Source organism: Stegodyphus dumicola, chromosome X1 (genome assembly GCF_044657685.1).
Source record: "Stegodyphus dumicola isolate Sdum_Otavi_A_Nest chromosome X1, ASM4465768v1".
Lineage (NCBI taxonomy): Eukaryota > Metazoa > Arthropoda > Arachnida > Araneae > Eresidae > Stegodyphus > Stegodyphus dumicola.
In genome coordinates, this window is record NC_140780.1 from 86398568 (window position 1) to 86423502 (window position 24935).

At 33.0% G+C, this 24935-nt stretch overlaps 1 protein-coding gene across 2 annotated transcripts in view; it reads right to left on the reverse strand.

Annotated features, from left to right (window-relative positions):
- Positions 1-24935, reverse strand: part of Fur2 (furin-like protease 2) — a 234229-nt gene that overhangs the window by 91155 nt on the left and 118139 nt on the right. For both annotated transcript variants that reach the window (XM_085806945.1, XM_085806944.1), the window contains 3 exons: positions 7177-7325; positions 5212-5318; positions 2732-2849 (listed from right to left, as the gene is read on the reverse strand). In XM_085806945.1, the coding sequence (XP_085663071.1) occupies positions 2732-2849; positions 5212-5318; positions 7177-7325 (374 nt within the window). The remainder of the gene's footprint in view (positions 1-2731; positions 2850-5211; positions 5319-7176; positions 7326-24935) is intronic.

Here is a 24935-nt window from a genome sequence, read left to right on the forward strand (position 1 = left end):
TGGCAAAACACACCATCTTTTCTCTCTGAGAATGACAGTCAGCTCTTCACCTTCTCAACATTTCCAAATTTTAAGAGTTTTGTTGTGGGGCACTTAAAATGATTCTGACAATGGATTTCATATGTCCAACTGAAGAACACTCCCAGCAGCTGAGCAATGTTAGTGAGAAAAGCCAAGGAATTTGCTAGACAATTAAAAGTAACAGACTTTTGAACTGACAGGTGGTAAATAGCTGGAATGAGAGAAAGAATATTATCCCACCCCCCCAAAAAAAACAATGTACGCAAATGCAGGCAGAAGATTCTGTATTGTAATTTTTATGGATTGTTAAAATAAACTTGGTACATTTTAGGAAAGAACATCATTCTCAATTTTCTTAATACTATCACAAACTCTGTGATATATTTTACAACAAAGCTAAAGCATGAATGTTGCTCAAATATTATTTTTCTCCATGCAGAAAAAATATCAAAAATTTTAGTTACAGTTTTTTGACAACAAATATGATAGAAACTATGATAAAAATCCATTCAGATTAAAGCAAATGCAAAAATTTTAAATTCACACCGTTTCAGATGAATATGAAGATATTGACAGTAATTTATCAAAAATTTTTTTAAAGTAGTATTCTTCTCTTATGGTTTTCGGTTAGTCAGGCAATAAACTGCTGAAGAGAAAGAAGATTCTTTTAATCTTCAAAAGTTGCCCTTTCAACCTGTGATACAACTGACATGGTTATGCTAAAAGAAAACGTAAAAGATAGTCGAATGGATTTTCCTCTGATTTTACTTCTTAGCAGGAAGTACCATAACTAAAGTAAAATTCAAAATTAAAATATTTGTCAATATATCAGTCTCACTGTTGTCAATTTCACTATTATCAAAATCAGAGTAAACTGAAGATAATTTACAGTCTCATCAAACTAACTTAAACAGCGGCTCTCCCTGATCAATTACTTTTGAAGAAGCACAGGACACAAATCTTTGTCAGCAAGCAAATAGCAAAATCTTTGGCAGCAAGCATGTAGCAGTAATAAATAAATACATATGTTGTTAGGCTAAGCTGACAAATGTTCTTCAATAAACTTTGAAACTAACTCAGTGTTTATATTTTAAACTAATTCATATTCTGGTTAAAGCTGGCAAAAGTAGAAGCACAGAACAGCCAAAATGATAAGATTACTTTTAAACTGCTTTTAAACTTGTATAGTGGCTAGGAAATCCGTCTGCGATATGGGTTTAAAACCCGGAGAAGGCATGGATGTAAGTTGTCTGTCCCCTCACAGGAGGTAACAGCGGCTGCCTATTAGGTGCTTCCATGCTATAATGGCCACCACTTTAAGCCTTAGCAGTGGTCAATGCTAGAAAGGCAAATGCCTGCCGTTTGATATAAAGAATAAAATAAAATTAAAAAAAAAACTTTTAAATTATTAAATCAAACAAATCTTCCAAACTGAGAATCACTTAATTTCCTTGTCTTTCTACCATATACAATTTCCATTATTCAATCTCTCAAGAACAACAGCTAAATAAATATTTAGAAATCTACATCAATAACACACAAGACAGAAAAGGAATCTACTTTTGGAATACGTTAGCACTGCTTTATCCACATAATAGCACGATCATCGTAAAATATTTGAACTACAGGCTTTTTTTGCCATTACTATACAGCAGGGTTTCTCCAAAATAATTTTTACGAAACAACCACATAAAGAATTAACATAAAACATCTGCGAAAGATAACGTTAAGGAAAAGAAAAATCCACCAACAGCACAAATTTCAGAAAACCCAACATATTATTAGAAATACTCTGGAACATACAAATATGATCTTGTGACGATCTTTTGACTAGTGGAATCCCAGGATTTGATGCACAGAGTCCTGGGTTTCATGGAACACAGTTTGAACACCACTGATGTACATGACTAAAACAGAAATAACAAAACAAACTACATATTTTCTTTCTCCAGCAACACTTTACAAATAAATCAATAAAAGGTAAAACTTCATCTCCCTCTTCCCTGTTTACAATGTAACAACTCTGTTTACTACACCAGTCACCACTATCCAGACTTATTAACCAAAAGAGATATAAACAGTAACATCATAATAAAAACGGATCAAATATGATTACTGACCAGGAGTGTTTCATAGCTGCATCCCCACTCCCCCCCCAAAAAAAAACAGAAAAATCCATTATCCACAACTTTGTTTCAGGAAGCACATTTAAAAAGTGGGATATCAGGAGTACATACAGGCCATCAGACTATTTTAACAATATGCATATTGAATGGAAATTCTAGATTAAAGCTACTCAAGGATGGGTCAGCAGCTTTATGAAGAGGAAAAACATTTCTCTATGAAGAACTACTATGCAGCAAAGGGTGCCAATTCCTTTTATGGAAAAGGTTTTCTTTTTCCACAGGATTAACTTGAAAAGAATGATCATATTTGCTCAAGAAACATGGACTGCCTATCTAACTTGGCCATTTTAAATATTCAAGAAAAGAAAGTGCTCATCAGTCTACATCAAAACTGCTGTGATAAAAAAAGATGCACAGTGATGCTACTTAATGGCTTCCAGCAGACAAAAATATTAAAAAATCAACACATTCTAAAAACATATATTTCATGCAAGTAAGCATATATGCAGCAAACTTGTTGACGAATGAGCCCCCCTCCCAAAAAAATTTGGTGCAATTTATATAAGAACTGTAACTAATCTTACCTTTCTACAGTATCTGGAAGTGAATAACAAATATGTTGTTTAGGTAAAGTTTTCCATGATTTCGCTAATTTCACCATGGCAACAGCATCCATTAAACCATATCCAAACTTTGTGCTAACTGCAAAAAATAAACAAATAAGTAATTGCATTAATAAAAGACACTTTGGTGCATAATTTACACAATAAAATAGGGCAATGTATATTTTAGACAGTCACTTCATGAAGCTTGAAACACTCTTTAGATCAAACTAAATCATCTTACAATAAAAATGATCAGGAAAGTTTAATTTTCGTGCTTGTGTATAGGAGGGCCAAAAACAGATGATTTAAATTAGCCATCAAGAAACATCACAATTCCTAGATCATTTGATAATGTCTGAAGAAGCTCATTTTCATCCAAACAAATATGTCAACAAGCAGAACTTAAGATACTGGGCAGCAGAGAACTCACACATGTTACACTAGAAGTCAATGGCTATTATCTGAGGATTGTTTACATAGCATGTCATCTCTCATTTTAGAGATGTTGAATAGTCTCCATGCTCACCTGATTTTTTTCCTACACGCTTATTTGAAGGAGGACAAGGTCTATGCCCATCGACTTCACACTATACTTGATACTTAGTGGCAGGAGTGTGTTTTCAATGCACAGATTAAAAAAAAAAGGCTATTCAAGATCCTCCCTCTTTGCATGATATTCTGAAGGGCGCAATTTAAAATAATTCAGCATGATTGCTGCAAAGAAGAAGCAGCATACATGAATTACTGTTGGATATTGTTTTTCATCTGTTGAGTTCTTCCTCTGAGTCTTCATTTGAGGTTGGTCTTCATTTGAGGACTTTCTTCCTTTTATCAACATGTATACATCTAATTGAGTCTTCATTTGAGGTTGGTCTTCATTTGAGGACTTTCTTCCTTTTATCAACATGTATACATCTAATTTCATGAAATAACGAAAGCTCAGACCACTCTTTGCCAGTTGGGAATCGACAGAATAAGCCTTAGTAGTATTATCTCCAAGTTCATCATTCTTGAGTGTTCTGAGAAAGGATTCTGGTCAATATTTGTTAATCTGAAGGTTACAAACAGAGATAGAATCACGGAGAAAATCAGTGGTAACTGGAATTTGTTACTACTATGTTATAGATCACTGTCTAAGTACTGAATGAAACTCAATTCTTTATGAAAATTCATCACATTGTCAATGCACGACTTTTTTCAAATACAATGTCAATGGTGCTTTACATTCAAAAGGATTCAGAAGTCAAACAACAAAAATCAGGGTTATATTTTCAAATTTTCACTGAACTAGTTTCGATGGTTTTACCAAACCACCATCCTCCACCGCAAAAGCGCTTCCCCCCCAACCCCCACTTTTGCAGTTGAGGACAGTGGTTCGGTTTCATCATATTTAAACTTGAAAATGTTACATATGAAAAACTATTAATTAAAGATTGATACACACTAGAAATACAAATTATACATGCATATACTGTGAAAATTTGCAAATATAATGCTGATGTTTGTGGTTTGACTTCTAAATTAATGCATAACTACGTTTGGGATAGAAACTGAGAAATAAGATTTTTAAATAAATTTCATAAGTTTTTGAAGGTAAAATTTGTATCTAGCAAATGCCTTTCTTTACTTTTTTATATTTGATAATAAAGCTTTCAAATCACATAATCAAAAGTTTAAACCACTAACATATATTTTCACAATGTAAAAATCAGTTAAATAAAAAATGAAACTTACTTACTTACATAAAGAGGTTTCCATATTTCATAAATAAAACAAGAACAGAACAGGGTTACCCTCCTTTACAAAAGTAGAACAACCCTTGTGAAACCTTTCTTTTTTTAAAGCAAAGATGCATAGAATCTTAAATAATGCTGAAAAAAAGTAATGACATGTTAAACAACTCTATCGACAGAAACATCAGATGCAAGATGGTTTCAACCACCAAAAGGAAGCAAGCACATTAGATGATCAAAAGAGACAGCAGTAACAGCGATGCAATGAGCTGTCAGAGATACAGTAGTGGAATATATAAGAGCTATATTACAGGGCACAGAAGAAAAAATCAGTTATTAAAATATCACTGTCATTTGTGTCCATAAAAGCTCTTTCTTTGTATACAGTTTCAATGCCTCCTTGACTTGGCTGCCACTAGCAGATTTTGCTATATAATCCCTTTGCAGGTAGTTAAAACAATTTTCAAAAACTAGTTTAAACACATAAGCCATATAATAATTAGTCATACTTTTCACTTAAAATTCCAAAAAGTAATGCTGAACCATACTTTCATTTTTTCCCATCCTTCACTGAAAAGGAAAAATTCTTCTGGGATTTCTTTCTCAACCAAGAAAAAGTATCAAGTTCACTTTTTACAAAAATTAAATTTCATAAAATTAATGTTCATAAAGTATTTGTATCACTTTATATTTAAATGCATAACATGGTAACCTTCTGAAGCTTACTTTTTCTTCCCACAGCATTTGTAACCCAACCATCTTCTTTAGACAAAGGTTCATATCTTGAAGTCAAAACAATTAAATATTGCATATCTCTCCAAGTAAGTTTTGGGCTGTAAAATATAAGAAACTTATATTACAATATCATTTTTTGCATTAAAAATATTAAGAGACTCCCAAAAATACATTAAATTGAAATTTAAATAAAATGCTGTAAATTTAATATATTTTTAAATAATAACAGTAAATTCAAGACTAAGTTTTGTGGAACTGCTTCGAGAATTCAAACAAAAGAAGAACTGAAAGATTTCAATCAAGGATTGCTTTGTTCTTAAGCTTTTAACTTCTATCATAATTCTGGAAAATGGACAAACAGGACAAAATCCATTACCACTAATTAGTAGAGTGACAAAATCCATTACCACTAATTAGTAGAGGGACATTTTGTAATGAACTTAATGTTAGAGGACAAAGAAATTATGATTAATTATTATTCTACAATTCTATAATTTTGATGCAAATGATAGCACTTTAAATGCCATTTTACAGTACAGTCATATCGTACAAAAAAAAAATTTTTTTAACCCTTTTGGTGTGATATTCTCTACAGGCTCAAAAGGTTTTTAAAGCTCTAAAATATTCTGTTTAAAGAGTATTTCAATACATGCTTTAAAAAATAAAAACGTTTTGTCTCCTCACTAATTCTTTGATCTTTTACAGCAAACATTTACATTAAAATTATATAAATTAAAAAAAGTGGATATATGTTAAATTTTAGTTATTTGAATCATTCAAAAACCATCACTAAAAACAATGCCATTTTAAATACCAACAGTCCAATAAAATTAATATTTACTTGATAAATGACACCTACTCGTAGTAAAGCTGTCATGGATATACTCACCTTATACATGAGATACGTGACAATATACACTATAATAATAAATACAAATTTCTCGAACATGATGCAAGTGTTTTACACTAAAATCTCAAAGAATACAGTTTTTACAATGAAAGCATTGTCATCAGAGTAAAAATCAAATTATCCATTACAAGACACAAAAGCTTCAATCACACATGGACTGCAGAACACAACTGCTTTAATCAGAAGATTAGTCAAGGTAGTTATTCACTTGTATATTCAGGTACAATAAATCCCAGAAAAATAACTGTCCTTCATCATCATCAAATTATCGAACTTAATCAACTTTATTGATTTACATCTTACTGTGAACAAATAAGTTATTTCCTCAAATTTTACAATATTCTGCTGCAATATTAAATTAGACATGATTCTGTTATAGCTTCTTGAGACACTAATAAATAAAACTAATAGGCCAACAACAAAATATAAAGATTTCCTGGTTTCATTTAATTCGGATAACACTTTCACAAACAGCAATCAAAGCCACTTCCACATCTGTAATTTTTTTACAACTATCTGTTATAAAAGCACAGTACAATATTTTATTATAAATAAGTAAATTGTCCTTTATCAAAAACAATTTTTAAACCAATTCTGCATTCAAGTACTTTTACATAAATAACATAATGTACTGCAGTCAAAATTTAATAATTCTCTCTCTCTCTCTCTCAAAAAAAAAAAAAAAAAAAAAAAAATAAGATAGTTTTGAAACATTTTTGCATTTTGCAACACAAGTATTTTAGTCTGCAGTCAGCTATGAAGCCATTAATTGAAAATAAAAGATTGTTATTCCTGATTCACCATATAATGCCTTTTAATGGAAAATGGAGAAAAATCAATACAAATAGTTCCAGTTTACAACTGTTAAAAAAGCAGACATTCTGCTATAAAATGTTTTTAAAAAATTTAGGCTATGAAGATTTTAATGAATACTGATTTCATACACAATATTATACATTTAAGAGTAAAAATATTTAATTAATTTCAGTATTTAGAGAAGCAGATGTGTGCACTTATTACAGATTAAAAACATGAAAATTACATACTTAGCTTCAAGAGCAAGAGCACAAATTGCAGCAGCTATTGGCGCAGATGCAGATGTTCCAGTATGGCCTCTTGTACATAAATTGGAAGTATTGGGTTTTCGCCCTCTCCGAAAATCATTGAAGTACGAATAATCAACATCAACTGTAACCTACAAATACAAGATAATTTGAATCTAATTTTCAACAGACACAAACTGATGTAATAATTTTTCTGAAAGGGAAATAACAAACAAAAATAAAATTCTTTAAGATTTTAACTATCTTAGGCAAGAATTTTACTCCTTTCCATAAACTCAAAGCTCTTTCGATGAATGTAAATAAAAATAAAAACTTTCAGAAACTTTCACCCTATTTTCCTTTGTGATATGTTATTAAAATTAAGTGTTCATGAAAGATTCAAATTAATTTGTTCGCATAAACTCTGCGAATTATGTCTAAAATAAAATCATAAGAAAAGTTCGTGTCTCTCAGAATTTAAATGCTATTGCGAAGAGAAACACAATAAAATAAAATGCATGGATAATGAAGGTCACTCGAAGACTCCTCGCTGAGTTATGCCATTTAGACAAAACAAAACTGAGCTCTATATAGCTGCAAAAGGCGACTCGGAATCAAAAAAAAGAAAAAGTTTAATTTTTCCATCTGCACAAATTTATGTTCCATGATGCCAATAATCGAAGAATAAAAATATGTGCTATTTTAGACAGCACTTCTAATATCTGTGTTCTTACAAATAAAATAAGTGAATACTTAGGAATAAAAAGGCAGAAAATTAAAACGCCTGTTACAGGACTTGATGGAAAGTGAATACAGAATACTGCACTTTTAATGAACCAGTTAAATTCTTAATTGTGAATAAGATAACAGAACTAACTCTGTGTAATACGTTAGATATTGTGAAAGTAGAAATTCCACAAATTTTTAATTTAGCTGATAAATCATTTCACAATATGAGGCATCAGAGGTGTGTCCTTGTAAGTGCTGATTTACTTTTAAAGCTTTTGAAAAATAATACATATAAAATAAATGATGAATTATTGTTCAAAGAGTCTGATTTTGGATTGATCACATGGTGGAAGATTCACGAAATACAACCTTCTTACCAGAGGCATTGTTTTCTTGTGCAAAATGATTGTCTTCAAAGTACTTTAAAACTTTTCTTTAATTTAGAGAGACCTGGTATTTGAGATGATCCAGTTTTGCATACAAAGGATCAGGTGATGAAAATTTTTAATGAAACATAAAAATGGATTGTTGAAAAAAATCATCTAATGATTTTTTCAACGATCCATTTTTATATAGCTTGTAAAGTATTTAAGTAATCGAACTTCCATTTGTTCCAAATAAGTTAGACAATTTTTGTTGTTTTTTGCCAACTTTCAACAATTGTAAGTGAAAGATGCTGTGAAAGTTTGTACCAAAACAGTAGAGTTTAAAAGAGCAATTAATAAAATAGCTGTATTGCCTATTGAAATTTAGTAAATTGTAAGTCTTATGTTATTCAGCTATTAATTATATTCTATTATTGAAAATTATATTCGGCTATTATTGAAAATTATTTTTTCTTAATAATTTTGTATTCTTGTTTACAATTTTTTGTTTACTTATTTCATATTTTTCTGAACATATTCTACACTTGTTTCAATGTATAAAAAAATTTTAATATTAATATTTCATAATTAAATTTATGTGAAGTTCTTGCATGTGAAAATGGCAAGGTCAGGTGGGATGCTGGCCCATTACAAAAACGGCAATGAATCTTGACAATTCATCGCCTCCTATGACTAAGGCGGGTAGAGGGACAAAACGAATCTAACTGACTTGACGTGAGCAATAATTGTAATACGAAGTTCTCCAACTGTATTTTGCTTCGATATAAATATTTGTATATGATATTTTCTTCTTAAATAAAATAATTAAAAAAGAAGCAGTGAAGCTGGTTTGTCATTAAAAATAATTTTTAAGAGTAATTATAGACCAGTGATCATACAATGCATGTAATTCTTATAAATGAATCTAAGAAACATGAAAATTTACCTTGTGCAAGAAGCAGTTTTGCATCAAAAAGGCTCCATACATATAACACAAAGTAAATCTTCTCTTCTTTTAATGTTCTTTTACAAGAACTACATGCATTATATGTATGCAATGGTCTAAATTTTTTCCATCAACTACTATATTATTCAATGGTATATATAAAATTACATATTCTCAAATTAACCAAATTTAACTTAAAATTTCCTATAGGTATTTAATATAATTATTGATTGAATTCAATTTCCATTTTTCAACTATTTGTATTACACCAGTATTAAATCTTATATAACTTTTATTTTCTGTGTGTGCGTTTTGAAAATTTTATCAAATTATCTTTGATGGATGGGACACATTTCACACTTTTGATTAATTTCATTGCTCCTAGCCATGTATTAATTTCTTTAACTATTTCTTTATTATCAAATATTTCTTTTGGCTTTGCTAAATTGTTAATTATACAGATCAGAAATATGAACCTGTTCGATATACTCCTCACGGTACCAACCCCTTGAAGGATGGTATTATGATAAACATAACACTTCTTTATACACTGCTCGACATTGAAAATGCAACACCAAGAAGGAGTGGTCAGAAAGTGATGAAATTTGGAAAAAAGACAGAAACAGCAAGCAGCAATGAGTGATCTTCATTTCAAAATAATAGTCAGAATACAGAGCGAGAATGGCGTCGGCTCAGTAGGATGTAGGACCACCGCGGACAGCGATGCACGAAGAAACACATCTAGGCATAGAGTCAATAAGAGTGTGGATGGTGTCCTGAAGGATGGCTCTCCATTCCCTTTCAACCATTTGCCACAGTTATTCTTCTGAACGAGGCAGGGGCAGAGTCTGCAAATGGTGTCCAATCATATCCTATACATAATATGTATGGATAATGAATAATATGTATGGAATGATACATATTATCCCATACATAATATGTATGGATTGGTGACAGATCAGGAGAGTATGGTGGCCAGGGAAGCACCTGTATACCTTGCAGAGCATGTTGGTAGATGCAAGCACTGTGTGGTCGGACGTTATCCTACTGAAAAATTGCATTAGGCAGCACCTGAAGGTAGGGGATTGCCACCGGTCGCAGTGCATTATCCAAGTATCGTTGTGCCGTCATAGTGCCCTGAATAAGAACTAGAGGTGACCTGGAATCGTAGGCAATAGCGCCCCAAACCATTATGCCACGTTGTCGCGCAGTGGGCGTTCCACAGTTACTGCCGGATTAGATCTGTCTCCACATCGACGCCACACATGTATGCAGCGAATGTCACTGGATAAACAGAAGCGCGACTCATCTGAGAACACGACGTTTCACCATTCTGTCATCCACATCGCTCCGGTCCAGCACCATTCTAAACGTTGCCGTCTATGGTATGGGCTCAATGGCAGTCTTTTTAACGGATGACGTGAGTGCAGGCCACATTCAACCAATTGATGGGAAATGGTTCTGGTCAACACGGGAACATCCAGGGTATCTCGCACATGCTGCAGAATCGTGGTACAAGTGACTTGCGGGACCGCCACAGCTTGTTGGCGGATGCATCGATCCACGCGTGCTGACGTCACTCTGGTTGCACCTGCACCCCTCCTTCTTCCCACATTTCCTTGTTCCAACCATGTTCGCCATAGTCAATGCACCGTGCTCGCATCCATGTGGGTATCAGCTGCGATTTGACGTAAGGACCAACTCGCTTTTCTCAGTCTGATCACCATACCCCTCGTAAAATCGTCTATCTGCTAGAAGTGCCTGCGTTCACAGCGGTCTTGCATTCTCTCCTATTACACATATCCTCCGGGACAAAAACTAACTTTCTTCGATAATTCGTCTGGCAGAAATAACGACACGAATATTGCCCATTCTGCACGTTCCTTCTCTTATATCTTACTTCATGTGCATCGGAGAGCTGCACATTTCACATCATTTGCATAACTCAGTGACATGCGTCTACTCTAAAATTTGAATCAATTTCTGACCACTCCTTCTTGGTGTTGCATTTTCAATGCCGAGCAGTGTACATATATTTACTCTGTAGTGTTATTATCTTGCTATTCCAGAATGAACATGTATTTATCTATTGAATTTTACAGTATTTCTTCTTCAAGATTTTATATCAGCATTTTAAATCTGGTATAATAGCAAACAGAAGTTAACAAAATTAAAAATATCAAATAGTTGTTTATAAACTTGCAAAGCATTTATGACCTTAAAGGACACAAAATTTACAAAAAAAAAAAAAAAAAAAAAAAAAAAGGTCGATATTTATTTATTTCCTCTATTAAATAAAATATTTTTTTCAGTGTAATCGGCTTAAGATGTTCTGTTTTTCTTCTAATATTTATGCTTTAATTTTGCAGATAGACATCATTTCTTGTTCATTGTTCAACTCCTGCAATTGCCATGTCTAGAATTCCCACTAAACTATCAAGTGGAATCGTTCAAAGCTCAATAACCTCCTTGTCACTTTCTTCACGATAAGTAACGACACATTCTGGATGTAAAACCATAATACGAAAGCAACAACTTTGTGTTTGGCACAGATGTTAGCAAGTTTTACTGCGTGGAAATTATTCCCAACACTAAAGACAGAGTTCATCAAAAAACATTTTACATGCTGAAATTCAACCCAATTTATCCACATAGACTAAACATTAACTTTCACTTACAGCACAAACTTACCAGCATATATGAAAATCTGTAATTTTTCAGAACCAAAACCAATAGTGGTTGCCAAGACAGTAAATAAAGTATTCGATAAAATTACTAATAAATTCAGCAGGAATAACTTAAAATTTGTCTATATTTTTTCTGCTTTCATTTTGCAGTTTTCTGCACTGTTTACTTCAGCCTGTAAAGATTGGATTGATACAGGCACAGATTACTTTTATAGCTTTCTATTTACATTTTAAATTTTAAACTTTAATGTATTTGTCAGTTCAAAAACATGCTGATTTATTTATTTGCTTCTTTCATTGCACCAGGCCCCTGATGACGATGCAGTGAAAGATATAAGTTACATACTTCATTTTTTGTTTTAACATATTTTGTCTACCCCCCACCCCCTTTGCTTTGGTTTGCCGCTGAGCTTCTGGTTTTTTGTTATTGCTTGTAATTTTTTCTGTATTGAGTATGTGATGAATTTTAAACATATTTTTTGTTTCTTAATTTGCATTATTACCAACACTTGTTGCTGCTATCAGAGTGTAACTGGATTAGATTTTGAACTGTTTTCTACTTTGTATTTAACCATATATATATATATACACATACACACGCGTACAAATATACAGATAGTCCTTGACATACAAGTGCTGTTCACTGATTCCATTGCATATGGATCCTGATGTAGCTCAAGGGTTCATTTTTATTTTAAGATCTCTGAAAGCATTTTGATAAATTAAACATTTTCTTAACATGAAATATGTTCAAGAATGCAATAACTTATCTAATATTTATAAATAAATTATTTGTATATGTATTACATACATATTTTATGACATTAAACACATACTCATCCTTTAAATTAGTTATCAAGAAGAAAATCAAAAAAAAAGCATACAAACACTGTCTTTAATTGAAAATAATGTGTGAGTAATTGTTGCTTATTTGGATGATCCTTAGCAACCAAAAGTAGCTTCTTTAACGAAAAAAAAAATTGTCTTCCTTTCCCATTTGTCATATATTTTGTAACAATATCCAATTGCTCCTTGAATCTGCTGATTTGCTTGGCAAAATGATCAGTGTTTTGATCAAAATTCTCAAGCAGCTGAAGTTCTTAATTTAATTCATAAAATACTTGAGATAATTCTTTTGCAGTAAACTGTTTTGAAACTTTCTCTTCTTTATTTTCTTCAAGTACTTCATTTTGGGAATGAATCAAATTCTAATCAATCAGCTTATTTTCTGAGGCATCAACTAATTCAGCTACATCCTCCATACTAATGGCCAGATCCAGCATATATGCTGTTTCAACCAGTTCTCTGCCAGTTCGTTTCAAGAAATCTTGCTTACTGTACACTTCCAGCATTTTTTGCAGCAGCAACTTTTAAAATTCATAGTTCTGAGAGTTCTTTCCACAAAGTTTCTATATTCCGGATTCCCATATCATAATTTTCAAAACCCATATAATCAGCATCATGACTTTTTGAACATTTCCAGAGTATTTTAATACTTACAGCAAACAATAAACAATAAGCAACAACAGGAAAGGTTTCATCATACATATAGTATAGTAGGTGTAGTGGCATTTAAATGGTCACACTGTGTTACATGGCATTCAATCTTAGCTTATGGCAGTCATAAAAGTGACAACTACCCATATATATATACACACTAAATGTTTATGAAAATTGCAACAGATTAAAGGAATTATCCAAATTAAACCAAACTTATGTGAAATGTAAAGTGAGGTAAGACATGGAAATGATTAGAATTACAACGTGATTGTGCATGCGTGGAATAAAAACCAGCCAATTCTTCCATATATAAAGGACTGTAAAGTTGTGCTGAAATCTCTTTATCATCCTCTGTCCGCAATGAATATTTAATTAGTGGTCAATATGTATCATCAACAGTGGAGGGTGCCATACTATCAACTAATGGAGTTTGAATGATGCCACAACACCAGTATACGAGAATGTGGACTTTCATATTGAGCAATCACAGCCCACCTGCAGCATGATGCCATAGCAGTGATACGTGTTTGGATGAAATGGACAAAGGAGAGCCAAACAAGGTGAAATCCTGGCAGTTCACCACACAGTAGCACAGGACAACAAACACCTCATCCATATGGCTGAGACAGATCATACAGCATCCTCCTGTGTGTTACAGCAATGCTCAGTATGGCTACAGGTGTTGACTAGATCCATGGTTCAACACCATCTACTGCAACATGAACTGCGTGTAAGGATTCTTTTACAAAAGATCCCCCTGTCACTGAATCACAGATGTCTCCGACTTCAAGGGGGACAGTAACACAGTGCATGGCATACCCTGTGGCAACAAGTTGTTTTTTCTGAGGAACCTCGTTACAATCTGGAGTACAATGATGGAAGAGTATGCCTCAGACATTATGGAGAAGAACATCTGCTTCCATAGTGTGTTATCCATCATCATACAGCACAAAAACCTGGCATCATGCTGTGGGAAGCTTATAGGTATAACTGTTGATCTCATCTATTGTAGATTGCAGGCAACCTCAACAGCGATTGCTACATAAGGCAAGTTGTAGAGCCAGAAGACCTCTTATTCTTTGACTCATTCCAGGTGCTGTATTTCAGTAGGATAATGCCCATGAACATGCTTCTCAGACTGAACAAGCCTTCTTTAGGACACAACAGGTTTTGCTTCTTCTATGGCCTGCTTATTTCCTGGATATGTAGCCCACTGAGCATGTCTAGGATGTCATCGGTCAGCGACTCACTCTAACAGGCTGATGGGGCATACACTAAGAAAGAACTCTGGTGTTAAGTTATATGGATTGCCAATCCCCAGGATTACATTCAGAACCTGTATGATTCAATGCTATGAAGTGTATAGGCTCTCATCATTTAGCGTGGCAGACACACAAAGTTAGATTTCCCATGTTCATTTTGTTTCTCTGTTTTGTAAATTTGATCATTTATATGTACCACTATCAGTAATATGTGGAATAAATTTCATTCATTTCTGACAACTCCTTCAACGGTGTTGAAGTTTTTCACAAACATTTGTGTATATACATAACTGTTACTCAGGAGAAAACTGAAAAATTAGAATAATTTTTATAGAGTTTCCACCAAGAATAATGTGTAAATAAATGTAGGATTAAGTCAAAAGGAAACAACATGACATTTTAATCCTTTGCACAATTCTTAGCTTTACTGATGGAACATAATAAGCTTTGCATATTATTTTACAACTAATTCACAATCTTTCCTTTGAAACCTTGATGATCAACAGACACAGATTACACTCTTCTATTGTTTGAAAACCCCCTTTTCCAGCCTTATTGAGCCAACAATCTTAACTTGCTACATGGCTCTATAACAGTGGTAATCAAACTATGTGTCAAGACCCCAAAATTTGCAGTAGGTTTGTAAGGTAAATAAAAGTCCTAAAAATTCTCAATTGATGGTACATAAATAAGGACTGATGCTCTGATTTCGGTCGCAAACATTTTTTTGGGGTCATCTGCATTTTTATGGGGTCATACTGCCATAAAGTTTGAATACCACTGCCCTAGAATAACCTCTTGCTTGATCCTAGTAGGGGGAAAAAAGGAATCAAAAGGACATCAGAAATATGAATGTTTATATCATATGGCGAGTTAAAGACCTGAGCTCTGTTTGTTTACATTATGCTTTCTCTTCTTCCTCCACAACAGCAAATACAAAAGTTAAGCAGAATGTGATCAAAGTGAAGGTCAGGATTGTTAACTTTAATCTCTGTTATTAATCTCAGGACAGCTAGGGGTAAGTTGGGCTTTCACTTTTCATTCAATCGAGATAACTCTTGCATTTTATAAGTTCTTTATTATTACAGTAAATATGTACATATATAAATATTACTATGGAAAGTTTTTAGCCTTAATCACATTCTCTCACTTCCCGATTCTCGATTGCCATCATGCGCCCCCTATTAGCGACTTTTCTACAATGCCATCTATCGGCTGATAACACTTGGTCATTCTGACCTGACAATCGTCCCGATTGTTCCGAGTGCAAATCAATTTTATAATTAATACAATTTTCTGCTTCAACTCTTATACACATTACTTAACATGTTACTAACACACTAAAAAGAATACACATTATACTAAAATTTTATATGATAATAAACTTACTCAAATATTTTCACATACATAAAATCACATATTTTTTTATACATTAGCATAATAATTGAAATTTTCTGTAAATCATTACTAAGTACGTGATATATATACGAAATAACTCATTTGTTATCTGTCCTAAAATGATAAATTCAGAACACTAAAGCACTAAAGTCTTTCAGCTAATGTTCGAAAGTTCAAAGTCAATTAATGTTCAAAAGTTTCTAAAGTTTTCTATCAGCAAACGTATGTAGATAAACTCACACACAAAAAAAAAAGGGAAAGATCTCACCTTAATCACATGGGAGAGCACTTCCATCAGTCCTTACGGACAGACCAGATTGGAATCAAGCTTGATAACTGGTCAGTATCTTGATCGTCACCGTCGTCATCATCATCGTCAGAGCTGGGATCACACCTCCATGGCTTCAGCTGGCTCACATGAGCAGTGGTGGTGAAATAGCGACCTTGATTCTTCACTTCTAGTTGAGTTTCTGTAGGTATTGCTAGGTAATATTTCAGTTATTATAAATGGCCCTCAATATTTTGGCTGTGTTTTGGTAGATTGACCTGCAGCCTTAGGAGCACATCTCATCACAACGAATTCTCTTTGCTCAAATATTAGTGTGTGACACCTCTTCCCATCAAATCTCTCTTTCATTTTTACTTGCTGTTCCTCAATTCTTCCTCATGCTTGCTCTTGGATTTCTCGCAGGTCTTTCCATGTATCTGAATCTTCATCTGCTAACTTTATAAGTATTCCATCATTAAATCTGGGCAAATACCCATATAGCATTTCAAACGGAGTCTTATTTGTAGTTTTGTTTATCATGTTGTTAAGATTTCTTTCCGTCTCTTTTATTTTTGGATGCCAATCTCTGTGTTGTTTACCGTCAAACTTGTCATTATCGTTCCTCAAATTGTTCTGTTGATACGCCCTACCATACCATTGGCTTGGGGGTGTTTGGTAGAAAGTATGATGTACAGTCAAAAGTCGTTAATACGGACTCGTAGGGACTTCAGCGATTCCAGATTATCGGTTTTTCCGGATTATAGATCATCAGTTTAAATCTGGTAGGATGGCATGCAGAAGTTATAAAATTAAAAATATGAAACCGTAATTTATGAAATAAAGAACAATTATGATCTAAAGGGTATCAAAATTTACAAAAAGAAAAAGCTTAATATTTATTTGTTTATTTTATTAAACATTTCTTTCAATGTAAGTTGTTTAAGTTACTTCGTTTTATGTGATAATACTTTCTCTTTAATTCTATTAAACAGACATAATTTCTTGTTTAGTTACAAAGTTCCGCTGTTCAAGTCCTATAATTGCTGTGTCGAGAATACCGACTAATTTGTCAATCGAAATTTTTTTGTTTTCAATAACTCTGTGTTACTTTCTTCACTATCAGAAGCGAGTTATAATGACGAGGAACTTGATCTAAATCATATCAAAGACCGAGTACATCGAGATGAAATACTACATTTAGTAAAGAATTATAAGCCAAATAAAATAAAAACATCTGCCCTGAAGATAAGGATAGTGCTGACAAATCAACTTTCAATTCATTGCGCACCACGTCGTTTCCCTCCCCCTGCAGAGCAGCATGAAATTGATAAACATATTTCGGAATGATTAGATAATCAAAGGATATGCCTTTATCCATTTTTTGCAGCAATTCCACTTTCTGTTTAATGGACTTCGAAACATACTTTCGCTTTGTAGATCCTTTACATATTAGTAAATATATATCGGAAATTCTATTTGACATAATCGAAAGTTCAAGCTTACTTTTATAAAACTGCTCTAACAGTCTGCAAAAAATAATAAGTCGGATCCAATTCGAAGATTAAGGAAGAACGCAGTCTGCAACATTAACTGAATTAGATAATTTTAGCTTACCTTATACCGTCCGTTATACATTAAACGCGCATGCGTAAACGTATTATGTGCATGCGCACACGCATATTCGCAGCCGTAAAAGTCTTACGCGCACGCGTAAACTCCTATGCGTATGCGTCAACATGATGCATGCGCAGAAAGTTTGTAGCTTTGAGGTCCGGATTACGGATGTCCGAATTAACGACTTTTGACTGTATTCCGTTATCTGTACAATAATGCTTAAATTGATGAGATGTAAAACAAGATCCTCTATCACTTATTCTCTCCGGTAGTCCAAAATCATTAACAAAATTCTTCAAAGACTGTAAAATATTTTTAGCACTAGTATTCTAAACTGCAGAAATTCTCACAAACCTAGTCACATTATCAATTATCACTAATAGTTCTTGATTACCTCTCGAACTCTTTACGAAAGGACCCAAGTGATTAATGTGAACAATAGCATAGGCTGTTAAATCACCATTACTGATAAGACAGGCCAACAAAATTATGAGTTATAACAGAATTCACAAATGTTACGGATTTTCATGGCACTCTTCCCAATGTTACAATATTTGCCCAATGATTTCCTTAAACTGATTGCTGAAAGAGACTCAGTTGATACAGACCTGGTTAATAGACCTGGTTTACAGTAATAAGTGTAAATCTTATGCCGATTAAGAACTGTCTTAAACTGTCCAACGTCCATAAAATGACCATTAACTCCAATTTGCTGGAATGATACTTTCTCTCTGCTTCTGTTGTTTTCTTGCTGATGCAATAAACAAGATGCCATTTTGCATCTTCATCACATTGCATTAGCATTTCACTCAAACCTTCTGTACTTGTATCACAATGGACTTCAGTATCTGCATGCGGTTGATAGTGAGCTAATATGGGCTTATCAGTCAGTTGTTTCTTCAATAGTTCAAATGACTTCTTCTGTTCTTGCTTCCACTCGAAGTCTCGATTCTTCTTTGTCAATCTGGTCAATGGTTCACTTTTTAACACATACTTCTGCACAAATCGTCTGAAAAATCCAGTCAGGCCCAAAAATCTTCGCACTTTGTGCACATTCTTTGGTTCTGGAAATTCTGTTATGGCTTTTATTTTTCTAGAGCCCAGTCTGATACCATCTTCGTTTATAATAAAAACCAAGAAATCTACTTCTCTTTTCGCAAATTCACATTTAGATAATTTCAAGGTTAAATTTGCTTTTCTTAGGCTATCTAATACCTGTTTCAATTTGAAAATCATCTCTTCCCAAGATTTTGCAGGAATAAATATATCATCCATATAACACAACATTTTAGTGTTCAATAAGGCACCTAGGACATACGACATTAGGTGCTGAAACTCAGCAGCAGCAATTACTAACCCAAATGTCATCCTTTCAAACTGTCCTGTTTCATCTGGAGTGATGAACGCCATCTTTAATTTAGCTTCTTCACTTAACGATATTTGCAAATAGCCCGTGGGCTAAATCCAGAGTAGTGAGAATTACATCTTCCTAAACATTCTAAAAGATCATCTATTCGAGGCAAAGGGAACTTATCCTTTATCTGTATTATTAAGTCTGATTATTAAGTTTGCAGTAATCAATTACCAGTCTATAATCCCGTTTTTTTCTTTACTAGTAACACAGGACTAGCGTAAGATGATCTAGTTTCAGAAACTATCTCATTATCTATCCATTCTTTAACATTTTTTTTTTTTTTTTTTTTTTTTTTTTTTTTTTTTTTTTTTTTGACATTACGTTTAGCTGCATTCGTATTGTACGGATGAGAAGACACAGGCTTACTCCCGTCAATTTCTTTTATGTCCATTTTTATTATGTCTGTGCAACCTAATTCATTTACATTAAGAGCAAATTCCTAAATTCATTTACTAATTTTAAGATATCAGTTCTTTCACTATCTGTAGTTGCCTCATAAAATTTTATATCATCTATCTTTACTTGGTGAATATGTTGAGGAATGGAAAATACATGGTTTTGTTTTTCATCTTTGTTTATATTGGGCTTGTCTATTTCCTTTAATTCCCAATCTCCTGTTATATCTGTTACCCTGCTGATACACTGATCTTCTTTTAATCTGATGTTATTGTGTCCTATGTTCATAACTGGGACTGTTACCCTACCATTTTTAACCTCCATTACTGAATCCGGACTTCCATGCTTGTTTTGAAATAAGATTAGTCCATTATTTATATCTGGGGTTACAGAATGCACAAAGTTTATCGTGTTACTTTTTATTTCTATTGGTTTCTCAGAATATAACTTAATGTGTTAACGCTCCATTTCGTTTATCAATTGGCGAATGGAATTTTATTAGCATACCATATATTAAACCAATCCCCTATTTTCCCATAAGCCAACATTTGATCATTTAAAATGTCTCTTCCAATAATTAGGTCATACGGCTGTACCTCATCATTTACTATAAACAAATTCGCGGATGTTTGGATTTCGTTGATTCGAAGTGAAACATTAACTTTTCCCAAAGTTGTTGTAGATGCGTGATTTACACTCCCGATTCCAAGTAATTTTTTTGTTTCTGGTTGCACTGGCAATCGTAATTTTTAAAAAAACGAATATCTTAATAGACTGAGAGCGCTTCCCGTATCTATCAAACATTCAATCAGTTCACTGCCGTTAATTATTGCTTCCTTCAAATACGTTGAAACGTCAGATAATCCATCCTGAGTCATAGCAACATTATTATGATCTTTCATTCTGTCATTCATCGTTTCTTCGCGACTCTCTGTCTGACGTGGAAGGCATTTGGCATCACAAATCATGTTAGAATGTTTATACTTCATGTCAAGCAGTGCTCTTTTAATTTACACGATCTAACCATATGATTTTTTTGCAGACATTAAAAGCATCTTGCGTTTCGTTTTAAACTTTCTAATTTTTGTTCGCGTTCCTTATCACAATTTTTGGAACTGTGCTCAGAATTATTGGAAAAAATGCAAAGTTTCTGAAATGTGCTCAGTGTGGTAGCATTAGGAATCAAATATTGTTGCTTCTCTTTAAACTTTTGGAATCTAGTCCCCTTTTCTGAAAATTTATTAACTGACAGTTTATTGTCTATGCTTTTAACTGATTCATTATTTTCCCTTGTTTGTCGAAACAAAAATGTTCGTTCTCCCGTTTCTATTTCTCTTCCAAGAAATTTTATTAATTCTGTTACATTCCAAGAATCGTCTTTTTCATGCTGTCCATAAAAATCTAGCACAATGAATCTGGAATAAGTTTGGTTAGTAGTGGAAACAACAAACTTCCATATGAATTCAGTTCAACACCAAGAGTTTGTAAACCCCGTACTTGGATTTCTATCGTATCGTATAACTCCTTTAACTGTTTCAAATACAAAGCCAATTTTACGGCATTTAAATTTAACAAATGGTTAATATGAAATCTTACAATAATTTCTTTTTTCCCATATCTTTCTTTAAGCAATTCAACTGCTAAATCATAATTATTATCTGATACCAATAGTCTTTGAATACTAATTAAGACTGGTCGTTTCAAGAAAGCTTTAAGATAATTATATTTATCTACTTTAGATAAGCATTCGTTACTGTGAATCACATTATCAAACTGTGACCAAAATTCCTGAAACTTCTCTAAATTACCCTCAAACGGTTCTACATGAAGTTTCGGCAAATTTATTCTCAGTTTATCTGGTTCACTATTCGAAATAAATGAAGAATTATTTTCAAAGACAAATCTGCCTTATTTCTGTCTGAATTCTGGAGATAATTCTTGACTTTCGATTTCGTGTAGATGATACGTTCTCTGTATTCCTGATTATTTTTTACTTCTGTTTCCAGATCAGATACTTCAGGATTTAAATTCTCAATTTCTAGATCTAACTTAAATATCTGATCTGCTTTTTCTTGTAGATTCATCTCACATTCTTCTAATGATATTGTATCTACAATATCCTGTTCCAATAATTCAGATATTCTGTTAATTACTTGTGTTGTTAACCTTCTTAAAGTTTTACGTTTCATTTTTGCTTTATCTAAAGCTTTCTTTGTATTCTCATCCATAATATTAACAAATACAGTAAGACCCCGCTTAACGATGTTTCGGTTTAGCGCTCTTTTATTTCAACCCGGGGATTCTCCGAAATTGAGTGCAGCGCTAGGATTCCAAATAACATATCCGAAACAGTGTAGTTGTGTTTCTTGCTTGGTGGACGCATTTTTATCATTTGAAACATTTGTTGACATTATTGTAAGTTTAAATTTGTATAATACTATAACGATTAATACAGTGACAAATATTATGATCTTTAGTTTTTATCATGGGTGATAATAAAAAACAAGAAAAGAAAGCAACCAGAAAAAGCATTTCACTGGAAACTCAAATGCAAGTGATTAGAAGATTAGATTCTGGTGAACGTCAATCTCAAATTAGTGCTGCATTGATTTTGGTAACTTCAACAATAAGGACAATTCTTAAGAATAAAGAAAAAATACTGTCATCTACAACTGCAACTGCGTCAAGCTCTGCAACTAGAATTACCCGTTCTAGAAATAACATTATAGAGAAAATGGGAAAACGACTGTCTATATGGATTGACGACGAAATTGAACGCAATATGCCATTAAGCCAATCTATCATAATGCCTTCTTAACAAAAAGGCAGAAAATTGGAAACCCAGAATAGACTGAATGATCTGACTGAGAATTTTATTTGTTTTTAAAAGTATATGCGTTTATATTCTTTTTATTTGTGTAAGTAATAAATGTTTGATTTTATTTTTATTAAAAAAAAATTATTAAATTTAATGCCTAACCATTTTTTATCCGTCTTCCCCTAACCCCATTATTTACATGTTAAGATAGCCTCGCTTAGTGCTGTTTCGCATTACGCTCTACTTCGATGGAACGTATCCCCCACGTTAAGCGGGGTCTTACTGTAATACAATTCTATACTTCTAAATTCTATATTCTGTTAGAATTATTCTACAGTTCACATGAATTCAAATTTTTAAAAACGAAACTTACCCCTTCTTCCACGCTCTTAGACGCGAGTCATTCAATGTGTGTTTGCATCAATCATCCTGCTTCTCAAATGTTAGCTTTAATCTCCGTTATTAATCTCACGACGACTAGGGGTAAGTTGGGCTTTCACTTTTCATTCAATCAGGATAACTCTTGCATTTTATAAGTTCATTATTATTACAGTAAACATATACATATTATTACGGAACATTCTTAGCCTTAATCACATTATCTCGCTTCCTGATTCTCGATTGGCATCGTGCGCCCCCTATCCCCTATATCTTTTCTACAATGCCATCTATCGGCTGATAATAGGATCCAAAAACTATGTTCAGTTCAAAAGTAATGGACATGGGATGTCATCTCAGCGTCTTTAAAAAATGGTTCAGCTTAAAATGCACATATCCATCACCCATCCCCTGAGCACATTATCTAGTGATACATGAGTGAGACACCCAGCTGTGAGAGACATTCATAGAGAATGCATATATGGGGTGCCCATCCGAAAAGGGTTAAAGATATTATTTTAATCAGTTAGCTTCTGAACTTTTTTAACTTTCTTGATTATATACATAAACACATGTACATACACATTCAAAGACAAAAAAAAAAAAAAAAAAAGATGAAATTAATATTGTTAAACAAAAAGAAAAGGAATGATACTAGCTTGAAAATAAAACAACTCAGCATTTTTTAAGATGTTTCAAAATAAAAAGTTTGGATTTTCTCACATGTATGTCCTTCATATCGTGAAGCTGGTCTGCAGAATAGGAATTAAATTTTCTATACACCATATATTATACAGTACAAAGTCCGTAAGACGGACTCATTGGGACTTCCAGATTAGGGGTTTACCGCATTATAGATCATCAATTTAAATCTGGTAAGATGGCATGAAGAAATTATACAATTAAAAATATGAATCCGTAGTTTATGAAGTAAAGAGCAATTATGATCTAAAGGGTATCAAAATTTACAAAAAAAAAAAACAGCTTAATATTTATTTGTTTACTTTATTAAACATTTCATTCAATGTAAGTGGTTTAAGTTGCTTCTTTTTTTGTGTTAATACTTTCTCTTTAATTCTATAAACAGATAAAATTTCTAGTTCAGTTACAAAGTTCCACTGTACAAGTCCTGTAATTGTTTGTCGAAAATACCAACTAACTTGTCAATCGAAATTTTTTCATTTTCAATAACCTCTCTGTCACTTTCTTCACTATCGGCAGCGGTATTTTCTGGATCTAGAACCATACTACAGATTTCACTGTCCGTTAATTGATTGATGATTGGGGAATTGCCTAGCAATGAAAAACTTCTGTTATATCATCTTCATTTATTACCACTTCTCAACATTTCTTTACAAAATCCAATAACTGGAAAGTTTCACCTTTACTTTGCGATGTCCAAAAACCTTCAAATTCGCCGCTATCATTTTCATCATCCTCACCATGAAATATGGTAGCTGGCCATAAATTATGCTAAGCATTTTTTAACATATCTGGAGAAACATTCTCCCACAATCTTGCGATGCTCCACACAGCAGATTTTATACTAAAAAATTTCAGAAAGTCTTGAATAGTCTTGGCCTTGTTCAAGAAATTTAACAGATTTTAGAAAGGCTACTTTATATTTGCATTTCAGTGCATGCACTATTCCCATATCTATAGGCTGAATGATAGACGAACAATTTGGAGGGAAGAATAATACAGATACATTATTTTTCACTAAAACTTTAAGTGAACAGTTGTCAACAATCAGGAATATTTTTGAGTCATCAAGCAAACCAACCGAATTCAAATGTCGCCGAGCCTCAGGTATAAAATGATTTTCAAACCAATCATTTATCAACGCTTGTGTCATCCATGCTTTTTTATTTGCACGATATATAACAAGGAAAATCGTTACTCTTTTAAATGCTCAAGGTCGTGCATGTTTTCCGATTACGAAAAGTTTGCACTTGTGCATTCCTGCAGCATTTGCGAACGCTAAAAT